At 31.7% G+C, this 27,064-nt stretch overlaps 2 protein-coding genes across 6 annotated transcripts; one reads left to right on the forward strand and one right to left on the reverse strand.

Moving 5' to 3' along the window:
• On the forward strand, positions 1 to 4,923 carry LOC136409894 (protein takeout-like). Its single transcript, XM_066391742.1, has 5 exons — positions 1 to 148; positions 1,049 to 1,289; positions 3,661 to 3,794; positions 4,024 to 4,173; positions 4,237 to 4,923. The coding sequence occupies exons 1-5, from the start codon at positions 64 to 66 to the stop codon at positions 4,386 to 4,388; spliced, it is 762 nt and encodes a 253-aa protein (XP_066247839.1). The 5' UTR covers positions 1 to 63; the 3' UTR covers positions 4,389 to 4,923.
• On the reverse strand, positions 4,531 to 26,293 carry smog (G-protein coupled receptor 158 smog). Of its 5 annotated transcripts, none has more exons than XM_066391727.1 (12): positions 25,907 to 26,293; positions 18,966 to 19,549; positions 17,182 to 17,333; positions 8,582 to 8,747; positions 8,134 to 8,202; positions 7,430 to 7,579; positions 7,156 to 7,311; positions 6,713 to 6,823; positions 6,227 to 6,475; positions 5,934 to 6,152; positions 4,944 to 4,961; positions 4,531 to 4,779 (listed from the first exon to the last, which is right to left on the reverse strand). In XM_066391727.1, the coding sequence occupies exons 2-12, from the start codon at positions 19,500 to 19,502 to the stop codon at positions 4,621 to 4,623; spliced, it is 1,986 nt and encodes a 661-aa protein (XP_066247824.1). In that variant the 5' UTR covers positions 19,503 to 19,549; positions 25,907 to 26,293; the 3' UTR covers positions 4,531 to 4,620. The 5 variants fall into 5 exon arrangements, with proteins under 5 accessions (XP_066247824.1, XP_066247822.1, XP_066247823.1 ...); XM_066391725.1 differs by having other exon boundaries at positions 4,929 to 4,961; positions 25,907 to 26,292; XM_066391726.1 differs by having other exon boundaries at positions 4,944 to 4,964; positions 25,907 to 26,291.
• Positions 26,294 to 27,064: the final 771 nt, after the last annotated feature.

Below are 27,064 nucleotides of genomic sequence, written 5' to 3' on the forward strand. Positions count from 1 at the left end.
ATTTCAATTTTCGATGACATCTATAAGACCTTTTCATTATACTTAAATGCATATTCAGTGAAGATGGTTATAATCAATTATGCAAAGTACCTTATTATAAGTGCAATATTCTTAAGTGAGAGCTGTATATTTGGAATACCGGAGTTACGTAAGTTAGAATTGAAAATCATTAAATAGGAATATTTGCAGTAAAAACTATTACGTCATAACGAGTAATTAATGAAATTTGCAATATCTTAATTATTATAAGTGTACCCAAAAGGTAAACAATATTTTTTATTTACTTGATGCTATTTTCCCGAAACAAGGTGGGTAAAGATCAATCGCGTTTGGCAAGGGACTATTTTTCCTATATTTATTGATTTATGCACCTTTTATTTTCTCTTTGCGATTTAACAATCAAATACACTTAATAAAAATTTAGTGTGTTTTATTCGATTTTTGAAAATTGAAAACAATGGGTAGTTGGCGTATGTGTAAAATACCCGAGGTTACGCCCATATGTTCTTCTCTTACATTACTTGTATTACTTTCTCATGGAAACCTAAGGGCAATGTTACAACATAATTAGAATGTATATTTATTTAGAAATACAATTTCTTTGTCTGATCTAGCTAAACCATCAAATTGTAATTAACTGAAGCCAAAGGATTCAGTACTGTTCAAACTACCCTTATTAACGTACTTTAAAGAAGTCCATATATGTACTATATAGTATAGGGGAGGTCTACAAAGGAAGATTAGAACTAGTAAAAACGTTCTCAACACGTCTTCTCAGACACTTACATTTACACCAAAAAAGTCTTTGCTCCTTACTTCCGCTCTTGTATTATCGAGAATTTAAAAGTGTTATATTTTTTACTCGCGTATAGTTATTCCAACCCGGCACACTATATACACTGTATATATTCTCACTTATCCTTCCATGCTACATTGCGAACGTCTTTGAAATTCTCTTCCTAAACAGCCAAGTTCAAATTATTGTGGTCTACCAGTTTACAATTTTAGAAATTGGTGTATCTATTTTTATCTACTTACTTGATTTCAGCATCTTTCCTTAGACTTTGTTCAAAGTCAGATCCGAACCTAAAACAATGTCTCATAGACTCAATTGAAAGCCTACGACCATTAATGGCCAAGGGGATTCCCGAATTTGGAATACCCAGTTGTGAACCATTAATCATACCACAAATTGTCCTCGATCAAGGTCGGGGTCCAGTATCTATTAAGTCAACTTACAGAAATATAGAAGTATTCGGTCCCACAAAATTCTTCATAAAAAATGCCAAGTAAGTTATGAGTTACTGAGGTATGTATACTATAAAATAGTGTTATTTTTTACCCAGTGAAAAAAATGTATTTATGTAGGTTTTCACTTGAAACAATAAATTTTAAAACCACATTTAATTTTTGGTATACCCTGTATATTTATGTAAAAATCTTTTACCTACAACTTCCGACATTTTTTTTATCATTAACCATCATTGAAAGCAGCCATTCTAAATACATAAAACATTAAAAATAAAACAACTTTGATGTGATCATATGCAAATAATTGCTTCTCTTTCGCTAATAGTTATTTAATGGAAAAATCTATTTGACATCGATTAATAATCGAAACTGTTACCTTCTCTGTGCTCACGCGTTAATGAAGTTAAGATCTTCAATCGCTCATTCACGTAAATATGTATTAGTTCCAACAGTTTATCGTCTAATAAAAATTGGACTTATTTGTTATTAGTTTCTAACTTTATAAATATGTATAAACTTGCTCTTAAAGTATATACAATGTGTAACATTTAACCTGGAATATTGAAATACTTCGAATACTAGGCATTTTATATCAAACTTTAATCACTCTAAGGGGGAAATGTATTGATGCTAAAGTTGATTCTTCTCCACCCCCTGTATGGGGGGGGGGGGGGGTTAATTTTTAAATTTCAAATGGCAATCCCCTTTTTTACAGATTCGGATAACACGACCAAAAATAAGGAAAATTTGGCGGAAATATATTTTTTTTCGAGTAATACTAGAAAACACTGTAATTCACGAAATTCATTTCATACTTTAAATGACAACCATCACTTTTAAAACATATTTTGAGACAAAAAAGTTCTATGATAATAAAATGTTACAAACAGAATATCTTTTTTTAAACATTCTGTTGTTAATATTGCTCCACAATGAAGTATTTGACTATATGTAGAAGTGAAAATCAAAATCATTTTAGTGTATGGACAGAAATTGGTAAGCATTTAGATAATGCTGTCAAACTCTACGTTCAGTGTTTCCCTGAAATTCAACCATACCGGATTTCTTTCTATCGTGTGTTTAAAACATTTATTAATGAAGGGACTGTAAATCAGAAGAAAAGCAGTCGCTCTGCTACTGTGTATGGAAAAAATCAAATTGCGGTCCTACGTGCTGTGGCTTTTAATCCCCAACTGAGCACAAGAGAAATAGCAGGATTATCAGGAATTTCTCATATGAGTGTATGAAGAATGCTGAGGATGCACAAGTTTCATCCTTATCATATCTCTTTACGCGAAGAGCTTCATGAGGAAGATTTTCAAAATCATTTAGACTTTTGTGCATGAGCATTTGGACAGATAGAACGAAATCCCAATTTTCCGTTATATATTATTCTCTGCCAACTTATCATTTACAAATCATGATACAGTTAATAGGCATAACATGCTTGAAAATCCGCATTTGCTTCGACAAGTTGAGCACCAGCGTCCTTGAACTGTCAACATATGGTGTGGAAACATTAGCAGTAAACTTTTCGGTCCCCACATAATTGAAGGCAATCTGAATGGTGAAATATACTGGAATTTTTTTTGGAAAATGAACTGCTCATATTACTCCAGGACTCAAACTTAGAAGTGCGTCAGAATATATAGTTTCACCATGACGGTTGTCCGGTTCATCATTTTGCGATGACATGGGAAGTTCTTAATCGCAATTTGAATGGTCGATAGATCGGCAAATCTGGTCCAGTGAATTGGCCTGCTAGATCTCCAGATCTTACTTCATTGGATTTCTTTTTGTGGAGATACTTTAAAGATTAGATTTATAAAAAAATATCAACGACATATGAGGATATGATTCTACGAATTATAAACATTTGTACCAATATTTCAGAAGGCATACTTCATAGATGTGGAGTCCTTTAAAGCACGGAAAAACAAATGCATTAAAGTTCGGTGACATTATTTTGAACATTTAATTTAAATAAAAGCTATACAAAAATTTACGTTTTCATTAATTCTAAAGCAGATATCATCAAATTTTTCACTAAATCATAAACGAAAAAAAATGGAATTTCGTTAATTACAATGTTTTCTAACTTAAATCGAAAAAAATATTTCAGACAAATTTTTCTTATTTTTATACGTATATTCGAATTTGTAAAAAAATGGGTGTTGTCATTTGAAATTAAAAAATTAATCCTCGCTCCGCCTACGCGGGGGGTGGAGAGGAATTAACTTTAGCACCAACATATTTCGCTCTCAGAGTGATTAAAGTTTGATACTAAACGTTTATTTATAGAATGCCTAGTATTTCAAATATTTCGATATTTCAGGTTAAATGTTACATCTTTTACATATACATATGTTAAACATAAAGGGGTGTAAATTATCACACTTACTGTTTTAGGATTGATATAGATAAAAACAGATGTAAATTTAAGCTATTTTTACCAGAATTGACTGTCAAAACCAACTATACAATGAGTGGTAAAATATTAATGATGCCAATAGTCGGATCAGGATTGAGCTTTGGAAATTATAGTAAGTACTTACCCACTGACCCTAAATATGGGTAAAAAATCATATTTTTTGCTCAAAATGTTCTGATGTATTCTTTGCCCTAAAATTTCAATCTTTTAATTTAATTTATTTTATCTGAATATTTGTTAGATAAATATTGGTTTTAGTCAACATTTATCTAAAAAATTAACAAGTAACAGACACACTTATCTGTTATTTTAGCTAATTAATCCAAACCGTGCAATTTTAGCTGATATTGACGCAGTTGTAACTATGAAGGCAAATAGAATAGAAAAAGATGGCGAGCAATTTTTCAATATTGCGGAGTGTGTTATCGACTTCGATATCAGAGATGCCCGATTAAGATTTGAGAACCTGTTCAATGGAAATGAAGAATTAGGTAGAATTGAATTAATAACGGAGAATAAAATTAGTTTTGTAAAATTAACTACATGTGTTTTAGGAGATGCGATAAACCTATTTCTAAATGACAACTGGAAAACTGTAGCTGATGAAATCAAACCAGTATTAGAAGACCGGTTAGCAGAAATATTTAAAAGATTTTCGAATAAAATCTTTCATAAATATCCCATAAAAACACTTTTCCCAGAATAATGATCAATCACCACATCAATCGAAATTGTTTGAAAATGCAAAAGGGATTACACAACGTTTAACAAATTTCCAGATGTGGAATATCATTTCGTTTCTCTCCTTTTTTAATATCAAATATACGTATGTTTCAAAACAACAACAGTCATTTGAACTAAGAACAATTTTCATTTACTCAATATTCTTTTCAATGGTGAATATGGCAATATCTTAAAAAACAACTTTGTCAAAATTTCTAGAATATCTGGTTAGTTGATGGCAGGTCGGCATAAATAGCACTGGGTCCCTCAGTGCTACAAACCGAATCTTCTGGTGTTCTGGATGGTTCCGCTTCCATAATTTCGGTCTCAAGGTCCCTCTTGTGATCCCTATCCTTGTGCTTCGAATGTAAGCTCTGGAATTGTGAAATATCCACAGATAAAATAATTTTAAAATAATTAAAATGATTTTAATCCAAACTATTTGAAGCAACCAAAAATAATGAGGTTGATCCGGATGTTGCGATCACCCGGTGTTGACTAAATACCTACATGTGCGACTTACCATTGTTCTTCTTACCTTTTCTTTGCTCCCCTTCTTCTATGGAAAAGTATATATATAATTAGATTAGAATGGTAGAACAAAATGAATGCTTATGTTAAGCTAAATGTGTGTATCAAACATGCGCGCAAAACATTTGCGTTTTTTGCGAATATTTACAGGTTGCAGGATTATCTATTTAACATTGCGTACCACCTATTTCATAAACTACGGCAGTTAAGGAAAAAAACTTTTATACACTTTTGCAGTTCACAGTTTGATTAATCTATCAAAAGTATTGTATTTTAGAGGTTGTTAAGAATGCACATTTGAAAATATTTTTCTACTTCCTATAGAAAAAAATCGATTTTCTTGTCACGGGCCGAAAATGCCATTTTATCTCCTGAGAAAATAGTTTCACTCACCTTACCTAAAGACAAGCGATTTTCACGTTCTTATACAACTTTTGAAGATCAAAATAAATATCTTTTCTTTGCGAATGTTTGGCTTGTGGAGACAATAATAATAATTGTCAAGGCAACGATGGAGATAAATATGTCTATATACATATACTATATACAGGGTGATTCATTAAAAATGGGACAGCCGAAAGTTGGAGACATTACACGTCAAATGGTGACCATTGAAGAAAATATACCTTAATCGAAAGTTGATTGTTGATAGTAGTTGATATAAGCGTGTTGAAAGTTAAAATTTTAATCAATTTTTTTTGCCATTGCTTTGAAAATATCTAGGTTATACACTTGAAAGTGCCATCCTTTAATAACAACGCGGAAAATACAAAACATATTATCACTTAAAAAACATAACTTTATAAATTTTCAAATATCTAACCTAAATATTTTCAGAATAATGGCAAAAAAACGAATTGAAATTTTAACTTTCGATACCCTGTATATTCAAAACTATCAACTTTCGGTTGTCCCATTGTTAATGAATCATTCTGTATATTATAACGATTTATGAATGAAGATAATGCACCTACGTTAAATCCGAAGGTATTTTTACCTGTAAACTAAATCTTCTATGTTGCGCTTTTCTACCTCCACGCCTTTTGGATATGTGGGGGTTATCTCTACAAATAGTTTTCGCCTTGAAGATTTCTAATTGAAGATATAATCTCTTAAGCTCTGCTCTAATATCATCTGGATTCATATCCGCTATACTTATTTCGCCTATTTCAACGTCACTATTGTTACCCGATAAACTTCTCTGAGAAGGTGGATCCTGCAAACATAGAAAAATGCACCATTTTATTAAGCGAACTCACGGACGAAGGTATTCCTTCCTACCAGTCTCACCTTAAAGGCATCTAATGGAAATCTGCAGGAATATTCTTGACCTAGGGATCTTACTTGTTTTTGTTGATACCAAAACTTTGGCAAGAAAATCAAAAAAAGGGATGTTGTTTGGGAAATTTGAGATCTGACACAATAGATGATTAATACCATATCTGGATGTAACTCATTTAGGATTGAAATCCTGACAGCGTAAAATATTATACTTGTTGCTAATTCTATGCTCGTGACTGCACATAGAAAATTTCTCTCCTGAAATTAATACGATAATTAGATCATAGAGTCGCAGAGATAACATTAGAACAAAAAATGGCATTTTTTCCTTCAAGAAGTGTTAAAGACCCATTATTAGACGTATTGAATGATTGTGCAGTACGTCTTTTCTTCTCAAACAGTTGATTCGAAAGATCGTTGATGTGATTGATTTATTATTATCAAAACAAAATGGTGAAAGTCCAACTGATCTCATTCTGTTGGTTATCTACTTACGTGAAATTGAGTTCTCGCATTTCTGCTAGCATATGCAAGGTGGATCCCAAAAACGAGGATCATTAACTCTCCAACTTCGGTAACATAATCCCACCATAAAAATTTACATCCCTAAAAAATGTTATGTCGATAGAGTTCATAGGAAGCACACTAAAATCGCTAATTTAAATATATCGGATTTTCAATAAAAAAAGTTGTCAATTTAGTTATAACTTTTTGATAGAAAATGATAAAGAACATCCATCATGATAAAGTAAGTAATGGTGCGTTAAGTTCCGGAATTGAACTTTTTTTATGTGTTTATGTTTCATAGAAATGTTACACATGATATGGGAATTTATATTATAACCTTGAACTGACATCTTAATAGAGAATGCAAATATGATACAAAATTTGCATACATTTTCTAATAATCGGGCTAGAATATCACCGTGTAAGAATACCTCGAATAGTTCTCCAGTGTCAGTTTGCAGAACCTCAAGGACAGAATAATTTTCTGTAACGAAATTCAGTGTAAGAGCCGTGAATGCTGCCATATAAGCTAATCCAGACAAAATCATTATTAACAAATATTTTAGGAGGTCGGTGTCCTTGACTACCTGAAATATAAAAAATAATTATCTCTTTGATATTACTAATCAAATTTAAATATTTGCAGCGTTCAGATCGGCCCCGTTCTTGATTTTTTGCAGTGAATATTATTATTAAAACACTTACCCATCGATGAGCTTTTCTCGTTCTAAATTCAATAAGATGTCGGTACAATTTTAAAATAATGGCACCATAACATACAATAAAGCCTATCTCCCTTATCCAGGGCTCCAATAAACAACGTATAATGGATGGCTTCATACTTCTTACAATTACCTAAATGAAAATAAAGAAGTGTATGGGTATCTAGTGGGATACAAATTGATGGCTTCGAAATAATCGTCCATCTTCATTTTTTTGCGGATATCTAAGTAATTCTGAAACTTCTCGTAAGTCTGAAAATGGAGTGAATTGTGCTTAAAGTTCTACTCAATTTCACCGATTTAAACCGATTTGTGTTTCGTCAATAAAAAAGTTAGGTACCTCACGTATCTAAATTATGAGATCGATGTGCGGATTGAAACATGATAACCCAATTTACAGTTTATAGATCGCAATCGATATGAAGTAAGTAATTGATAAATAAATAATCTAAAAGCGAGGACTACATCCGGTTTAATACTGTTTGGATAGGACTGCTCTAAGAACTTCATAATTTTATTTTGTATATTTTTAAGCTACAAAAACTAATGGCAAAACTAGAAATCGACATTTCACTGCCAAGCTAGTTGTCTAGAAAATTTCTTTTTTTGCCACGAGCGATCAGTAGAATCTACCATAGAATTCTTTGGATAATTTTTGCAATACTGTAGATATTTGGTTTCACTTACCGTACTGTATAGAATAAGATTTCCTAACAATATTATTTCTAGAATGGTCCACATACCAGTTGCAATAGCCTGAAACACAAGAAAAAATACATCTAAGTATTTCTTCAGGTATCCTTTGTTAGCTAATGTAAATTTCAATATACATATTTCCAGAATTGTTTTTTCGAGAACAATCTCTAGAAGAAACGTACATTGTTATCTTGAGAACGTGGAGATGTATAAATTTTTTTTCTTATATTTTATATCAAAATATCTTTAATTATTGTAGAAAAATATTGTTTGAAGTTTGCTAGCGAAATCTCTTTGGTGGCCTCAATAGATTCTGTATTAAAAATAACTATGTATATTTTAATTTTAAGGTGATGACAATTCATACACATACAACATAACGTCACGTCCCCTACTTTCTTCCATAAAGAAGAAAGTCTAGAACTTCAACTAAAATTACCTTCGTTTTCCGCTGTTTAAACACGATGAGAGCTAAACATAGTACAATTCCCATACTAACTAGTTGTATAATAATAATACAGGCCCCAAGATACGGATCTTGGTTCACTAAGCAAATACCATTCTTGCCACATTTGTCCGGGCAATCATTCGGACAAGGCTGGCACCTAAAAATTAAGGCAATAACGATCAACATTATACATATTCGATAAATGTTAATATTTCCAGACATTACCAATATACACTCCAGATGGAGTTGTCCAGAGGAGAAAATTTCTAATTTTTCATTTTACGAGAAAAATGCATTGTCCATAAAAATTTTTGCTTGTTCCCAAATGGATGAATCAGTCCTCACCGATTCAATTTTCCTTTTCGTTACAGAGAAATATCGAAAAATAAGTAAAAAAATTAATTATCGTTTTCATGGAAACCGTAATCAAAACTTTTATTTATTAAGTATTTATTACAATAATTCAATAAAAAAGAAGAAACTACAAATAAAAATTTTACTCGATCCATTCACCACATCCTTAAATGTACAGCTCAAGTCTTCCACGCAGTTCACTATAACTTCTTCGGATCTTTTCGAGAAGTCACAACATCTCTGATCCTCTGCTTCTAAATGTTCTGCATTCGATGAAAGATCATTCACGTAAACTATTTGTTCTAAACGGCCCCAAAGGTAAAAATCTGCCATAGTCAAATCAGGGCTGCTCGATGGCCATAAAACAGGGCCATTTCAACCAATGCGGTTCTCCCAAATTGCGTACGTTCATTTTAGCTGAATATTACCGACTACTGCCGATTTGTAAATAGGGATTGTGGCAGCTCCAGTACCTCCTATGATGAATCTCCTATGAGATGAAACAGTACCATTGGTAAAGAATGTATTTTTTTTACATCTAATACGGAACAGTAGTTCAAAATTTCTTAATCAATTTTTATGCATCACACTTTGAGATGTAAATATACGGAAGCTTTTGATTAAACTCCTCGATAACTCGACGAATTCTTTTATTACCTTTGCCTTAGTATTGTATCAGGAAAACTTGTTGCCCTTTCGACAAACATGCTTATTCAATTTAAATTGTGTTTACGATTGCCATGAATATAAATATAGGATTAATTTTTGGGACTTAGAAAATTTTTCAACTAAATGAACCTATTTTCAATATTTCTTTGTAACGAAAAGCAAAATTGAAACAGCGAGACCTTATTTGTCTGTTTTGGAACAAACAAAAACTTTCATGACGAATTCACTTTTCTCGTGAAATGAAAAATAAGAAACTTTCCCTCCTTGGCAACCCCATCCGGGGGTATACCGTATATCTTCAATTTTAATAATATTTACGGTTGTTTAACAATAATGTCATATTTTAGTGTATAACGTTTTATAATCTTGTCAGAATATGTGATTATTATAATAGAAACATTCACCTATATAATATAATATACAGGGTGTCCGGAAATTAGAGGTAAATATTTTAAGGGATGATTGTATGACCAAAAATATATAGAAAACCTCATATAAGCATAGGTCGACAAATGGACCCTAAGGGAGCTGGACCCTTTTAAAAGGTGAACCCTGAATATGATTTTTTATCGATATATTCGAAACGGTTTGAGGTAAAGTTATGAAATTTGGACTGTTAACTCAGATTTTTATGATAAATCAAAACACTTAAACTAAATTTAAAAATCTTATTTAGATGTGTGTTAAACAGGGCCGGCTTAGGCCATTTTAAGCCCTAACTTTTTTGATTGTAATTTTTCCTACATTTTGACTACATATATTGAAAAAGCATGGTTTTCTAGATTAAAAAGGTACTTTTTGTCGACTTCGAAATAAGGCCTCGTTTTCGAGAAATATCGATTTTAAATAGTATGTGCAATGTGTCATGTAACGTGAAAAATTAATTATCTAAATTAATTAAGTAAATAATAATTTATTTATTTATTTTATTTTATAAAAATGTCTCAAAATGATCTCCTTCTAATTCCAAACATAAATTAATTCTTTTTAAAAAGTTTTTTTTTTCACGTTACATGACACTTTGCATATGCTATTTAAAATCGATATTACTCGATATATATAAATATATATATATATATATATATATATATATATATTTATATAATATCGCCTAATTATACTATATGTAAATATATAATTGTAGTTGTATCGAGATATGTAGCTTAAAGACTTTCCGCAAGCAGCAAAAATATCAGTTACTTTTAATAAAAAATTATTTCCAATATCTTATTTCCACCAAGTATGTAAATAATCAGCACTTCGTGCTAAATGACTTGAAAATATTTCGCTTGAAATACCTGGCAGACTTCACAAACTACAAGCAAAATTATATTAAACTTGTGATCGGTGTTCCTCAGTTTTAGGAAAGTTTGGCAGCCTTCCAATTTAAATAAATACTGCAGTGGAGTTAGGCAAACACTAAATTGAAATGCACCCCCGAAATCGATTTTGATATAATTGAAATCAGAAGAGCAAGCCGTTTGATGGAAAATTAACAAGCTCATTGAATTGAAATTTAATGGATTCATAACGCCTTGTGTAAATATGGTGTCTGATTATTGATAATAGTGCCACTTGTTAAATGATTAAACTATTGCTGACATGGCCCGTCGCATTTCGCTGGTCTGCGTTGTTTTTGGTGTAATTTAATTTGCTTATACAGGGAGAATCAAAAGAATTCAGAAGGTTGTTGTTGTTAGTGATAAATGATTTTTTTAATGAAATATGTTGGTATATCTTTTCCCCTGGCATTTTTCTATCGTTTTACCTAGAGCTACAAGACATTTGAAACACATGATATAGTAAGTCTATACAGGGTATTGGGCAAGTCGATATATTCCTTTAAGTGAGTGATATAACATAAGGTAAAGATTAAATTTAAACCAACTTACCTTAGTACCAAAGTTGATAATAACAAAGATACAGGATATCAAAGTTGAAAAAATAAATCGTATTTTCTTTAATATATTGCGATTTCTTCCAGCTAATTTTGTAAAATTGTGTATCCGGTGTTTTTTTTGGGATGAAAAAAAAAGGTATACTTTATTGAAGTCACTCGAAGCAACGGTTTCCGAGAAAAACGCACCTAAAGCTAATGATGTAAAAATAATTTATTCATTTATTGAATTTCTTTATGCTCATTAATATTATAGTCCTTAAAAGGACCGTTGCCTGTTTTCTGTGAAAGTAATATTTACTTTATTCTAACTATTTAAGGTCTTGTTGAAAGTAATGCCCTCTTCTTTTAATACACGCACATATCCTTTTTCTAATTTCTGCATGACTTACTCTAGCCAAAAATGTTTGTTTAAGAGTTACGGCAGTTTCTTCAATACACCATATTAATTGCTCTTTTGTCTGTAGTTCTTGAGCATAAATCATCTCTTTCATTCTTCCATACGTGAAAGTCCAGCGAGGTTAGATCTAAACTCCTTGCAAACCATTGTATGGGGCCTCCTCTTCCGATACACTGATTCGGAAACCTTTGATCCAGTAACTCTCTTACAGTTCGGCGATAATGAGCAGGGCACCCGTCATGTTTGAATATCATACTCTGACGGACATTTAGTGGCACATCTTCGAATAGTGGCGGCAGATGATTAATAAGGAATTCCTCGTATGTTTGACCATTTAAAATAATTGGCAGAAAATGAGGTCCGATTACCATATTGTTTATGACACCAAGCCAGACATTAATGCTGAACTTAGTTTTGTAGTTATGATTTTTAATTAAACATGCGGTTTGTTTAGCCCAGTAATGAACAATGTGGAAGTTAGTTATATCCTCTCTATCAAACTTCTATTGGTCAGTTCATAAAATTTTCTTGAAGAAAGTTTCACATTCCATTTCAGGATTTAAGATGAACTTGCAGAAGTTTATTCTCCTTAATGGATCGTCCTCAAGCAACTCTTGAACCGGAGTATAGTGATATGGATATTGTTGTACCTTGTTCATTACCGCCTAAACTTTCCATTACGATATTCTTAAACGCGCAGCTACAATGCGTATGCTCGTGGTAGGGTCTTCTTGGAAAGCTCTTAGAATAAGCTCTTCATCATCAACGTTGTAACATGGAGGATCTCCAGTGTCACGTTGACTGCGGTGTACTGTTTCACTTTTACCAATCATTCGATAGCTATTTACAAAAACACTATCGTTTGAGAGACGTCTATTTGGAAAACGACGATATTCACGACGCGCTTCAGCACCATTTCCGTCGCAAAGTCCATAAACATACAGAATATCGGCGTATTCGACATTCGAAAAAGCAGCCATTTCAGTAAATAATTCGCTCAATGTATCCATTCAATTTCAAATTACAAATCTCAATCAATATTATAAATAAGATTGAAAATACGTATAGTTAACGCCAAACTAAAAGTCGCGCACGTCCTCTATGACGAAATAAAATGGCCACATTGATTATACTATTTATCTCGGAAGCAATATATGTCTAACTTATTTAGTTATCATTATCATTCGAAGGTAAAACGTATTAATTATTAAAAATATAATGAATGTGGTCATATAGGTATATGTATAATAAAATATAAACATAAATATAATCAAATATGGTCAGAAATTTTGATGTGACGTCATTTAGCTAAAATTCCATAATTTCAATGAGATGTAAATATGATCACTGGAAAAATTTTAAACCGACAGGGTTGCCGTCAATCGCAAAACCATGTTTGTTTATGTGTTGATTATTTTGTGAGATTATCTTATAATACCGGTGATTGTGTCTATTTTTGCTCTTACATTTTCCTTTGTTTAGAAGGTTTTGTATTGTAAATAATTAAAAACATTTTTTATATTAAATCTTACGATTGACTGTTCTGAAACAAATTATATGTATATTGCCTTAAGGATTTGTTCGAAAGTTTGGCAACAGCGTAGGGCATCGCGATATAGAACTTTGATGACATGTGAGACTTTTAGTTGGATTTTATTATAAATTTGGCGTTTATTATAACTGTTGAAACGCGATTTGACAATAAAGCTACCATTTTGGAATACAAAGACAAGTGCTTAATCAACATGCCAATTATTGTTAATGGTAATACGAAGTCGTTACCTGAAGTTGTATTTTTTTATTATTTCAAGTAAATATTTTAGTTAGTACTAGTAATAATAGTAATTATTATTACTATTATTACGATAATTCAATAAATGCTGAAATTATATTTACATCATTACCTTTAGATGTAGTGTTTTCGGGAACCGTTGCTTCTAGTGACTTCAATAAAGTATACCTTTTTTTTCTCATCCCAAAAAACCCCCGGATACACAATTTTACAAAATTAGCTGGAAGAAATAGCAAAATATTAAAGAAAATATGATTTATTTTTTCAACTTTGACACCCTGTATCTTTGTTATTATTATTTACTTTAGTACTAAGGTAAGTTGGGTTAAATTTAGTCCTTACCTCATGCTCTATCACTCCCTTAAAGGAATGTATCGAGTTACCAAACACCCTGTATAGTGCCGTATTTGTAAGAAATTAGATACGATTGACATCAAACTTAGTATTCACGGCGTTAGGTATAAGGCATGATTACTGGCTCCATGGATGAACTCTATGCGTTTTACACTTTATCGACTATCGTTTATATTTTATCCGCAGTAACTGAAAACGTGATTGAACTTTAAACTCTTAAATTACGACGGTAGTAAAGTAAGAGCCGGCTTCCTCGGCTCCTTTACTATCTTAACGAGAAAACAGCCTAAACATTAACCTTTCATTAAATTCTCATCTCCTAGACCTATTTTCAAACTTTAACTCCCTGGACTCAGGAACGAAGCATTTGAGGAAGTAGCAACGGCTCTAAAATTCTCTGATAACACTTTGCAACACACCACAGTCGTTAATGAGCAATATTGAAATTCTCAATTCTAAGTTTTATTAGATGTGTTTTCTTTAGTAAATTATCGTCTGCCTATAAAATTTCAAAAGTTAATCTATGTATATTGATTGAGATAGGTCGTTCGTGTAAAATTTTTCAACTTTTAATAACCCTTTTTTTGTTTTTGAATAGAACGATTTAAAATTACGTCGAACGTACTCATTTACCTCCCCCACAGAGCTAGAATCCAAGATTTTTACAACCTGAACCATAAATTTTAATGAGCCATTAATATAACCAGCTTATAGGCGATTAATAATGGATGACCTAAATCAATTAAAGATTTTATGTTCTTGCATTTGCGCTTATGAATGACTCTATTCAGTTTATATTTCAAAGTTCAATTTCTAACTTAATTACATTCTTTCGAGCTTTAGCGGCCCCTTTGGCATCAAACTTTAATGAGTTCGTAATTAAATTTCGAACGATTCTTGCTTCAATTAATACCACCGTTGACCTCGATTCATTTTCTCAAGCCATAGTACGGAGTGGTCAAATTCATATTTTTTTTCAAAGGAAAATATTGATGTTAAAACCACTGAAATTTTAGATATATTTAGGTCATTGAAAACTAAATGGCATTTAACGTACGACCAGCGTGTCAATTTGAAAACGAATCATCCTCAATATTTAAGTTCTTACAGAAAATATATTATATAAATATGCAAAAAGACGTCAATTTTATTTTCAAGGGAAACATTCATTAAGTCGGTTTTCTATTAAATTGCATGCACCTTCTAGTGAAGTTGAAAACAACCACTAAAACCTTAAATGGAAAAAGGGGCTGAGTTATACCTTATTTGAAAGGTCTTGCAATTAGCTTTTCAAATGTAACTTTTTTTTTCAGTGAAAAGTTTTCGAAAAATTATATCCAAAGCATAAACAAGCTTAGGTATCAACTGTACTGTAGAAAAATGGTTTATTAATGTTTTAAGTGTTCAAAATGTTGTCTATTATTTCCTAAACAGTATTAAAATCTGTTTTCAAATTCCACTTTAACATTCACAAGAACATCTACTTGAATTTCCCCACACGCAACTGTAATTCCTCTCTCCAATTCTTCCAAATCTTGAAGCTGGATTTTATAAACAACAGATTTAAGATGCTCCCAAAAAATAAATCCAAGTGTTAAATCGGGCGATCGTGGGGACCACTCAATTGATACTAACCCATTGGCCAGGAAACCTAACGTATAACCACTGTCTAAAAAGAAGAAAATAGTGTGGTGGAGTTCCATTTTATTGAAAATGAAGATCTTCTTGTAAAATGCTATTAATGACCGCATCAACTTGATTTACAATATTCGTTGTTTTTAATGGGTCTATTATCTCTTCTAGCAGATTTAAGTTACCCACCAGTTACGTTTTTCTCTGTGAATAAAGGACCAATAACAACATTTCCAAGAATACCAGCCCAAATATTTGCTTTTTGTGGATACCGTGTATTATCTTCATTAAACAGTCGGGGATTTTCATTGCTTCAGTACCGGCAATTCTGTTTGTTAACATGTCTATTATGGAAGAACGTACATTCATCACTAAAGCAAATGTTTTGTAAAATATTTCGGTTGTCATTTATAAAATCTATCATTGTTTCACAAAATTGAATCCATCTGTCAAAATCGTTATCAAAAAATTGTTGAAAGATTTGCATTTTGTATGGGTGAAATTTATTCAACTTTTAGCGTTTTCTTTACATTTTCGTGAGACATTCCTGTTTCGTGCATTACAGTACAAATGGAGCTGAACGGTTTGACAACAAAAGACCCTAAAACTTCAATTTGAGCTGCTTTATTCAAAACACATATATGAACTCTTTTCTTGTTGACAATGGAAATAGTTTCAGTAAACTTAGCAACTAATTCCAACACGTATTTATGTTTTAAATTGAAATTGGGATTTCTCTCGTAAATAATTGCTTATTGTTTTTTCTACAAATAGGACATTTAAATAAATGCTATTTACAAATACAAATAAACAAATAAAAACCAAAATAATCGTTTATTGTTTATAAAACCTAGTCTCAATATTTCGAAGGATTAAAAACAAGAACTACTGCTACGTGTAAGGAAATTCAAGTAGAACTTTTTGTGAATGTTAGAGTGGAGTTTGAAAACAGACTTTATTACTGTTTAGAAAATAATGAACAGAATTTAGAACACTTAAAACATTAATAAGCATTTTTTTTACAATACAGATAATAACTAAGCTTGTTCACGGTTTGGATATGATGTTTCGAAAAGCTTCTAATAAAAAAAAAAACAGATACATTTGAAAAGGTAATTGAAAGGCCTTTCAAGTGAGGTATAACTCAACTCCCCTTTCCATTTAAGATTTTAGTGGTTAACTACCCCTGCTAAAGGATGCATGTAATTTAATAGAAAACTGACTTAAAGAATGACCCTCTTGAAAAAAATCGACATTTTTTGCATATTGACATATTTCCTATAAAGACTGAAATATCGAGGGTGGTTACTTTTTAAATTGACTCGCTATGTGTACTTCAAAATAGACATTATAAACGGTCGGTAACGTTTAAAGCACCCTCGAAATTGGAAAAGTCCCGAGAATTTTAATGCTGTGGCTGAATTTCTAGTTAATGATCAGATTAGGAGGCACTTTATACCATCCCAAATATATAAGACAGGTCGTATGCATACCTTGTAAAATTTATGCTTCCACTTTCAATTGCCTCGCCGCTGACCCCTGAATCAGTAATTAGAGTAGAGTTACCAGGGAAAAAAAATCCAGGACGACAAACACAACGATAATTTCCTCTGCGATCGGTCCTTGGGTCCTGTCCTCCAACACACTAAAAAATATATGTATACAGAGCTAATAGAAAATTTTCTCGAAGAAGTGATCAGTTATTATGTCCAACATGATAGTGATTGGAATGCTGCAAACTTTGCGTCTACTCTCTAGGTAGCAGAAATTCATGTTTTAAACTAGGTAAATAAATATAATACACAGGGCGAATTTAGAAAAGTAAAACTAAAAAGTTCGTCTGAATTTGTATGATTTCAAGTTTCATTCAAGGATTTCAAGATTCTTGGTTTTTTTTGTTATAGCTAGTAGAATTTTTATGTAATTTAACTTAAAATTTATTTACGTACTAAGTTTTCCAAATTGGGCATATCTAAATTTACTGGACGATCATTTTTCTCGTGTTACGTCACTTTGTTTGATTTTTACATTTGTTTTGTATTTTTAACTGTTTTGGAATTAAAAGTCGGTTTATTACGAAATTCAAAAATAATTTCTAAATTGAACAAAAAATTCAACGAACGATCAGTGGCGTATCATAAAAAAATTGGTTTGTTACACCCTGTTCATATTCCCCCCTATTTAAAAAATTTAACGACGTGCGTACGCTAAAGATTAAAACTTAAATTTTATCACTCTGTATTCGGATAACAAAGCTTTAAAACTTAACATCAACTTTTTTTCTGTATATTCTCAATTAAGAATGTAATACAACCGCAATAAAACACTACTTGAACCGATATATGTATAACTGGCAGGGAAGAAATATTGCTTGTCATTAATTTAATACAATATTATATTTTTCTCAGTGATATACAGCGTATTGATACAGATCGGCATTTTCTCTACAAATTCCAAAGAAGATAATCAATCATTAATATTTAAACAATATATGAATGTCAAACCAAACGTGAACAAAAAACGTTTTATAAATCTATGACAAAACAGACAAAATTTATGGTAAAGTAGTATGATGCAATTTGATTAATGCTTCCCATATTTGATTAACGGTTTTCCGTTTTTGAGGACGTGATAAGCCGCTTTTATCGGTCAAACTAATGAGAGCTCCCAGCTACCCTTCAGCTGTGTCGCTGTGTCATCAAATTAATAACCGATAATACTACTTATCCGTATATTGGCCGTACTCGTAAACTACCATTAGCAAGTTTGGCGGATTGGCAAAATAATAATCCAAATGGTCCCAATTTTGTCTTCCATAAATTTCATAGAAAATTGAATTATAGCTTAGAGTAATTAAATTGTCGACTGCGGTTCTCTTTCATGTTTATGTAATTAATTAGAAACTTATTCCGAGTTGTGTTCGACTGCATTTCCCGAACCAAATTTTAAAATGCACACAGAGAAAAAGGTTAAAAATATTTTAACACAACATTCAAATTTAAACAGTCATAGTCAAAAAGATTATCTTACGTTTTTCTACGACTAAGCATAAAAGGCTGATTCGGGGCAATCAGATATTCCCCACAAGGTGACTCGAAAGAGACTAAGAAAAACATTTTAAGAAATCCCTTTGCTGGAACTGTATACGTTTTTTGTTTCTGTATTAATCTAATGGATTTTATTTTGAGTTTAGAAAAAAATTTTTTTTTTGGTAAAATCTATATTCAATTATATAGATGTTTTTAATCAAACACTATTTAAAAAACCGAATAGTTACCTTTTGTGTTTCATCACATTTATGCAACCCTCCAAATATTTCAGATAGATTAACATCGCATTGATCTAGTTCAATCTTGAAAAACAGTCCAATCTTTATCGTTAATCTTCGATGGGCGTAAATGTAAAACCAATGTCCTCCAGAGAAAATGCACTCTTTAATCGGCTTGCCCCATCCGTCCTCGGTCGATGTAAAAGCAGTCCAGAATATTTCTGTCTCGGCAGATCGGTTGGAGAATGTCTTTAGGTGTGACTGCACGTTCAACGCCAACATTCTTTCATTCCCCTTTAATAAAATAAGCCCGGAAATATCCGGTTGGGTCCATAAAAGTTTTCGGAATGTCAATGAAATATTCATGTTCTGGGAATTCTCTCCAAGTTTCCTCTCGATATTTGTGACTAATGCAGTCATATTGTTGTTCAGTCTGGTTGGAGTGATAACATTTGAAAGGGTGCGAATTTTACAATTTTCATGGCGTGATTGATATGTCGAATATACAGCACTGAGAAGGAGAAAGAGAGTAAAAGTTTTTTTCATGTCGTCATTACTTCACAGTGGAAGGGAAGTTTATCGGTCTTGAAAACCTGAAACAAAAACGACTAAGCATTATTAAGGACCACTTTTTCAATCTCCTGTCAAAAACTTGTCAATTAATTTAAGTACAAGTTCGGTCAACTGGTTGCTTCACTTCGATGTCCTTAAAATTGATCGCTAAACCTGCTTTGAAGGCCGGAAGTTACTCATATCAAGTGGTTGTGTAATTTATAATGATTTGATATGCATTTGAAGTAAAATCTTTATAGAATTGCTTGATTTTAGTTGCATACATTTTTTGGTATCTGCTGAAATTTCTGTGTTGCTTTGTAAAACCTTTAAAACATTTTTAACAAGTTTTGTCTTGGATATTTGATTTTGACATTTTTAGCTCATCTTGAAATCCATTTAAATTGTTAGCAACAGCTCAAAATTCCGACACCTTATAAACCGGCCCGTAAGTTCAGATTAGATTACGTAAATATGCCGTAAGGAGAGCCAAAGTGTATTGTCAGCCACCCGAATATACCACTACCGCGAAATTGATGGTTTGAAATTACATTTTATTGACAAGCCTTATAGGCCCTCCAACGCTTGCGGTAATGACAGACTTGAACCACTCAACTGATAGACAGACGATAACGATTTTAGTCACTTATGCTCCTATGTGCAAACTTTAGCGTTTCAAATTAGCAAAATTAATATTCCATTACCAGAAGCGACGTAAAATTTAATTCACTCTGTGGCCTTATTAATAATAGATTAATTGTGCAGATTTCATCTGTATTTTAAAAAATGTATCTTAACACTATTTCTACCAAAAGTGTAAATATACGTCTTTTAAAAGTTTTACTTGAAATTATTTACTAAGTTTAATAATTTTCTCTAGATTAATGGTTTGATTTTTCATATGATAATTATTAAATTTATTTCGCAGTATAATTTTTCTTCAGCTCATCCTGGAGCTAAATATATGTACGTGTATGGTATAACTGTTTCTACCATGAAGTGTCTTTTAACACCCTAACGATTTCACAACATTGTCCAATTTTAAATCATTAGACACTTAATATCAAAACTATTTCGAGTCTAATTTAAATTAGAGGATCCCCATTTTAGTTGTTATAGGAAATAAGGAGATCTCCGGTATGATTTTTATATTAGGTTGTTGTTTGTAATGTTACGTTTTACTGCAGATCATTAAAGTGTTTTATTCTAAAAATAATTGTACAACACTGTGTTGGAGTTCTGATACTCATATTTATTTCGTAGTATCTTCAATTCATTGAAATTGTCATTTTAAGTAAGTATATAAATAGTAGAAGTGTTCGTAATATTGTAATTCTTTTTATTTTTAGGGTTTATTTTTCTAACATAGTCTATCCCAGATAAAGATGAACAGCATGGAGATCTCGGAAACGGTAATAGATACAAAATCGATTAAATTAGGAAACAATGGTATAATTTAAAACAAATTAATAATCTGTTTTTATATTGGCTAAATTCTGAATGGTTACGAAAATATCTGGAAAAAAACGAATTTGGCGGTTTTCATTTTTTGCAAATAACTTTTATACCATTTCAGTTAGAGGAATGAACGATTTACATTATAAAATTTTTTTTTTGAGAACTTTTTAGCAGTATTGCCAATTTTCTTGTTAAGTCCTTACTTTCGGAGAAAAATTTTAAACTTTTCATTTTCATACAAACGTAATATCGAATATTTACATTTCTAAAATCGTCATAAAATTCCCTTTTCAACCATGTCTTACATTTGGTATTTTGCTTAGAAACTCTAGGAGTTCTAGCCATTAAAATATTTTTTGATAAGTCGGCTAGGATTTTGACTTATAGCAATGGTATACAATAAATAAATGCTATGAAACCATCGAAAATATTTTAAAGTTGTAAAAACTTAAACCTCTTTAACGTGTGCATAATTATATTTACTTATGCCTATTCTTGAAATCAACGTAAAATAAGAAAACATAAATTAAATTAAATAATGATTTAATAACAACAAAACGATTAAATTTGAATCTTATAGAAATTTTTAATTATAACAAATGTTTACACAAACTATCATTATTGTCCAAATATAAATATGCTGTTTTTATCGTTTCCATGGCATTTATTTATTTCTTACGTACCATTGCTATACGTCAAAATCATAGTCAACTTATTACAAAATATTTTAATGGCTATAATTCATAAAATTTCTGAGAAAAATACCAAATGTAAGACATGATTGAAAAGGGAATTTTATGATGATTTTAAAAATTTAAATATTCAATATTATGTCTATATGAAAATCTAAAATTTAAAACTTTATAATACGAAAGCAAGGATTTAATAAGAAAATTGGTAATACTGCTAAGAAGTTCTCAAAAAAGTATTTCAATAATGTTAAACATTCATTCCTCTAAGTGTAACCGTATAAGAATTATTTGCAAAAAATAAAAACAGCCATATTCTGTTTTTTTTTCATATCTTCGTACAATTCGCAATTTAGCTGGTATAAATTCAGATTATTAATTGGTTCTAAATTGCATAATTTTTTTATAATTTAAGTAATTTTCTATCATTAGCATTTTCGAGATGTCCAAACCATTCATCCTTATCTAGGACAGACTATATACAGGGTGTCCATTTAACAGCCCCTCGGACTCCTGTGAGTTTATTTGTGATTTCATAAAAAAATCAATTATGAGGATGTATATGAGGCTAATGAGGGTACATTTTAAAATTAATGACAACCTTACAGGGTGTCGCAAAAAAGTGTGACATTATAAAGTGTCATTTTTTAAACGGGATCACCCACAGTTTTTTCACACAATAGAATTCTCCCTCGAAATGGTGTTAGTGCCTAGTTTTTTTTTGCCCTGGATGCACTGCCTCGGGGCTATGACGTTTTAAAAGATTTTTTTTACATTTGCAGTGCCTCATAAAAAATGAATATCACAGTTAACTTAAGTTAGATTTTGATAATTTGAGGATGAATTCTGGCATAAGATTCCCTTAACAGGCACTAATACTCATTTAGTCAAAAATGCATGCAGGGTGTCCACAATAACAACTTTAATTTTCACCTTTTCAACTTCAGTTTTCTTGATTCTGGTATAAAATAATGGCATATTTATCTTAAGGGTTAATGGAATTATTAATTATTCCAGGAAAACTCGCACTCGTGGCTAAGTGCCTGAGTGTTTAGCATGCGCTACCATGATTTGGATGTCTTTTGTTTTAAGTTTTCACAGCTCATGTACGGTTTTTTGTTTCTTCGAAATCTGTTTCTTTTAAAACTGGTAATCAAAATAAAGTATATGCAATAAGAACTTATTAGTATGATTTATGTAATTGGTTCGTGTGATGAAAATTGTTTATTAGCATCTCGGGTTTACGCGTAACGATTTCCTAATAGGAGACATCCTGACGTAAGGCGCCTAAAAAATCTAAAGGAGCGTATTGAACGGACAGGAAATGTTAATTATGAAAAGAAAAGTCGAAAGAAGAGGATCTTAGAAGAAGAAAATGAACTGAATGTCACTATCAGTGGTAGAAAACCCAAGCATTAGCGTAAAATATTTTAGAGATAATTAGGACAATAGTTGTTCAAAATGTTTTTCGTCATTTTTCAAACACTCTACAACTCTTAAGAAAAAAGTTCTGGTATTAGAAAGCATTTCTGTAGTAATGTTTTGAAATTATTCTCGAATCCTCACTTCATCTTCACGCGTTATCTGTGGTGTTCTGTAAACATCTGATATCACTTTGCCCCAAAGGAAGTAGTCCAAAGAAGTTAAGTCGGGACTTCTTGGTGGCTATGCAACTGGACCTAACAAAATTTAATAATATCGTTATTTAAAGTTTAAGCCTGTATTGTTGTTACAAATCTAGCCTACCAATTCATTTTTCAAGAAAATACGTTGAGAGGTGTTCTCGTACACGTAAACTAAAATGAGGTGGAGCTCCATCGAACTGAAACCACATTTCATCTTTGATGCGTTCCATGATATCATCTAATAGTGATGGAAGATCTTGATTTTAAAAATTTAGGAACACATCTCCAGTCACTCGTCCTTTCAAAAAATAAGGTACAACATAATTTCGATTATTCCTGCCCAAAATTTAAACTCCAATTTTGTTAAAAATAGTTTATTTGAATAACATGGAGTTTTTCTGTTCCCTAATAGTGAAAGTTGTGCCTATTAACAAATTCATTCCAATGAAAGATGCACTTATCAGTAAAAGGAATTAATTTAAAAAAGTCCTCCCTGTTATTTTGTTGCTGCATCCATTGGCAAAAATTAATTCTACTAATAAAGTCAGCATCAGACAAGTCTCGATGTAATTGCAAATGATATGGATTGAACACTTATTGACCTTTAAACATTTTGCAACTGATGATTTATCTATTTGCAGTTCCTGACTAATCTGTCTTATGCTAATGTTTGGGCTTTCTATTTATTGACAAAGTGATATCCAGTTCATTTTCTTCTTCTAAGATCCTCTTCTTTCGACTTTTCTTTTCATAATTAACATTTCCTGTCCGTTCAATACGCTCCTTTAGATTTTTTAGGCGCCTTACGTCAGGATGTCTCCTATTAGGAAATCGTTACGCGTAAACCCGAGATGCTAATAAACAATTTTCATCACACGAACCAATTACATAAATCATACTAATAAGTTCTTATTGCATATACTTTATTTTGATTACCAGTTTTAAAAGAAACAGATTTCGAAGAAACAAAAAACCGTACATGAGCTGTGAAAACTTAAAACAAAAGACATCCAAATCATGGTAGCGCATGCTAAACACTCAGGCACTTAGCCACGAGTGCGAGTTTTCCTGGAATAATTAATAATTCTATTAACTCTTAAGATAAATATGCCATTATTTTATACCAGAATCAAGAAAACTGAAGTTGAAAAGGTGAAAATTTAAGTTGTTATTGTGGACACCCTGCATACATTTTTGACTAAATGTGTATTAGTGCCTGTTAAGGGAATCTTACGCCAGAATTCATCCTGAAATTATCAAAATCTAACTTAAGTTAACTGTGATATTCATTGTTTATGAGGCACTGCAAATGCAAAAAAAATCTTTTAAAACGTCATAGCCCCGAGCCAGTGCATCCAGGGCAAAAAAAAACTAGGCACTAACACAATTTCGAGGGAGAATTCTATTGTGTGAAAAAACTGTGGGTAATCCCATTTAAAAAATGACACTTTATAATGTCACGCTTTTTTGCGACACCCTGTAAGGTTGTCATTAATTTTAAAATGTACCCTCATTAGATTCATATACATTCTCATAATTGATTTTTTTATGAAATCACAAATAAACTCACAGAAGTCCGAGGGGCTATTAAATGGACAAACTGTATTTAATTTTAGATGTCCAGAATTTCAAGAATTAAGGAAGTATTATAAAAAATAAATAAAAAATAGAAATAGAAAAAGTAAAAAATTTTTCAGATTGATGAAGGCTCGCAAACTTATAATGAAAATTAAATTTTTATATATGAAGACTGAAAGTTTGTTAGGATAATAATATTACAATGTTTAGTTATTTTGTAAATAAAATACAAAATAAAAATAAAAATAGAGTGTTTTTTAATAATTAAAAAATATTTCTAGTTATTTGCGTTTCAACGCAAAGGCATCAAAAAACCTTTTGTTTGAAATACGCATACACAAAATCACGGTAGAAATAGTGTTAAAAACTGTTCTAAAATTTTTGTATGCTCTAATAATTCGCGACTCCATGAACGCTTAAACGAATGCTAACAGATTTTACAAAAAAAAAAAAATTTCTTTAAAGATGGGATAAGAATATTTGGGTATTAAAAATTAAGGATTTTTGTCATAAACATCCTTAAATATGTATGTTTCTAAAAATTTGCGCATTTAAAAATTAAGTATCATGGATGTTATTTAATTTGTTGCCACTTGTACGTCTTCACTACAAATCATTCTTGTTACCTATGTCTGTTGGTTTAAGGACGATTACAAAAAGCCGAAACATCGAATTTGTGTAATATATTGTAACGGGGAACAAGCGATCTCAATGGGAACTAAAAAATGTGTTTTCCATGATTTATACGTTTCTCAAGGATTGTTTTAGAATTCTAGAGATTTTTAAAAACGTTGTAAAACTGCTTTTATTTTTTCAACTCCGAATATTTATTATTTTCAACACTTCAATGACGTAACTTAAATTTAAAACACCCTTTACGAGCCTCGATGCGAAAAACACTAATAGAAAAAAAGAGATCTATTCGTGAAAATCTGGCATTACTTGCGATGGGAGTGAAATCATTTCCGTTATATCGCTTAATCTACCGAACACTCTATCTGGTCAATACAAAGGGCTTTGGTACATGGAACAGAATTCTTTTACTTACATAATTTTAGAACCCATACGGAAACATGAGCTGAGAAATCACACTAGGACGGAAAGAGTCTGTTCCGGTTTAAAAAAACAATAAATGCAGACAAAGAACGGAAGAAAGGCAAGTTAGTAAAGATCTACGCCAGTGGACCAAAAGGAAGAAGATTGCAGCGTTTTACCGACGCTTTCCCGCAACGAAATATTCAGTACATGCTGAAAAACATCTGGGAAAGCCGCGAAAAGCAGCCCAGCATTGTGCGCAGATCGACCTGCCGTCGTCCTGGAAACGGAGTGGGAAATAACTTGAATATAATACGACAATTTCGTAAATAGAACAGAAAATGTATGCTCGGATATCTCGGTGGTTGATTTGACATCTGATTGTAATCCGATTCATGTAAATGCCGCCCTTAAAATCAGTTGCAAATCGAGCTTAGCGATGCAATAATACTAGAAGCTTTTATACTGATTTGATCATACGTATCTGTCCTCTAGGGGAGAAATAGGTTGAAACAACTTTCTCCAAATCATCGATTAGGTACGCCTCAGCGTACGATTACCCGTTCATCTATCTTCGTTGGGAGAACAACGAAACCTAAGATGGATGTTAGTAGAAGAGGTTTAGAGAACACTTTATCATTTAGTCCAGGTCAGATTTGGCCCTTACAGTTGGATGCCGATCAACATTTTGTAGACCAGACATTGTTCTACGATGAAGAAAGGCCCATTTTTGGCTCAGTGGGATTGTAAATAAGTGACAAAAGCGACAAGGTGACCTGAAGAAATGAGCGGGTCTTATTTTTTAAAGATGAGGATTTAAATCGAATTATTGCTGTACACAGTCAGCGATACCGAAATATCATGAAAGAATAAATAGTTTTTAATTAATAATTTATTTTATTGTAAAATTCATCAAATTTGAGACATCCTGTGCATGCTAATAATCCTCTGGTACATACAATAATTTATACCCACAATTTTAGCACTAAAACTATTACCATTATACATATCTTGCAGCTCTAAACTCGCCCCTCCTCCCCTCCAACTTTTTAACAAATCATTTTTTTTTTTAATTCAAAAGCAGCATTAACACATTCAGTGCCGGCGCTATACATTGTGTACCGTCGGATTTCCTCGAGCGGAGCCAACGGTGTTTTTCGCCGTTAATGGT

This window comes from Euwallacea similis, chromosome 7 (genome assembly GCF_039881205.1).
Source record: "Euwallacea similis isolate ESF13 chromosome 7, ESF131.1, whole genome shotgun sequence".
NCBI lineage: Eukaryota > Metazoa > Arthropoda > Insecta > Coleoptera > Curculionidae > Euwallacea > Euwallacea similis.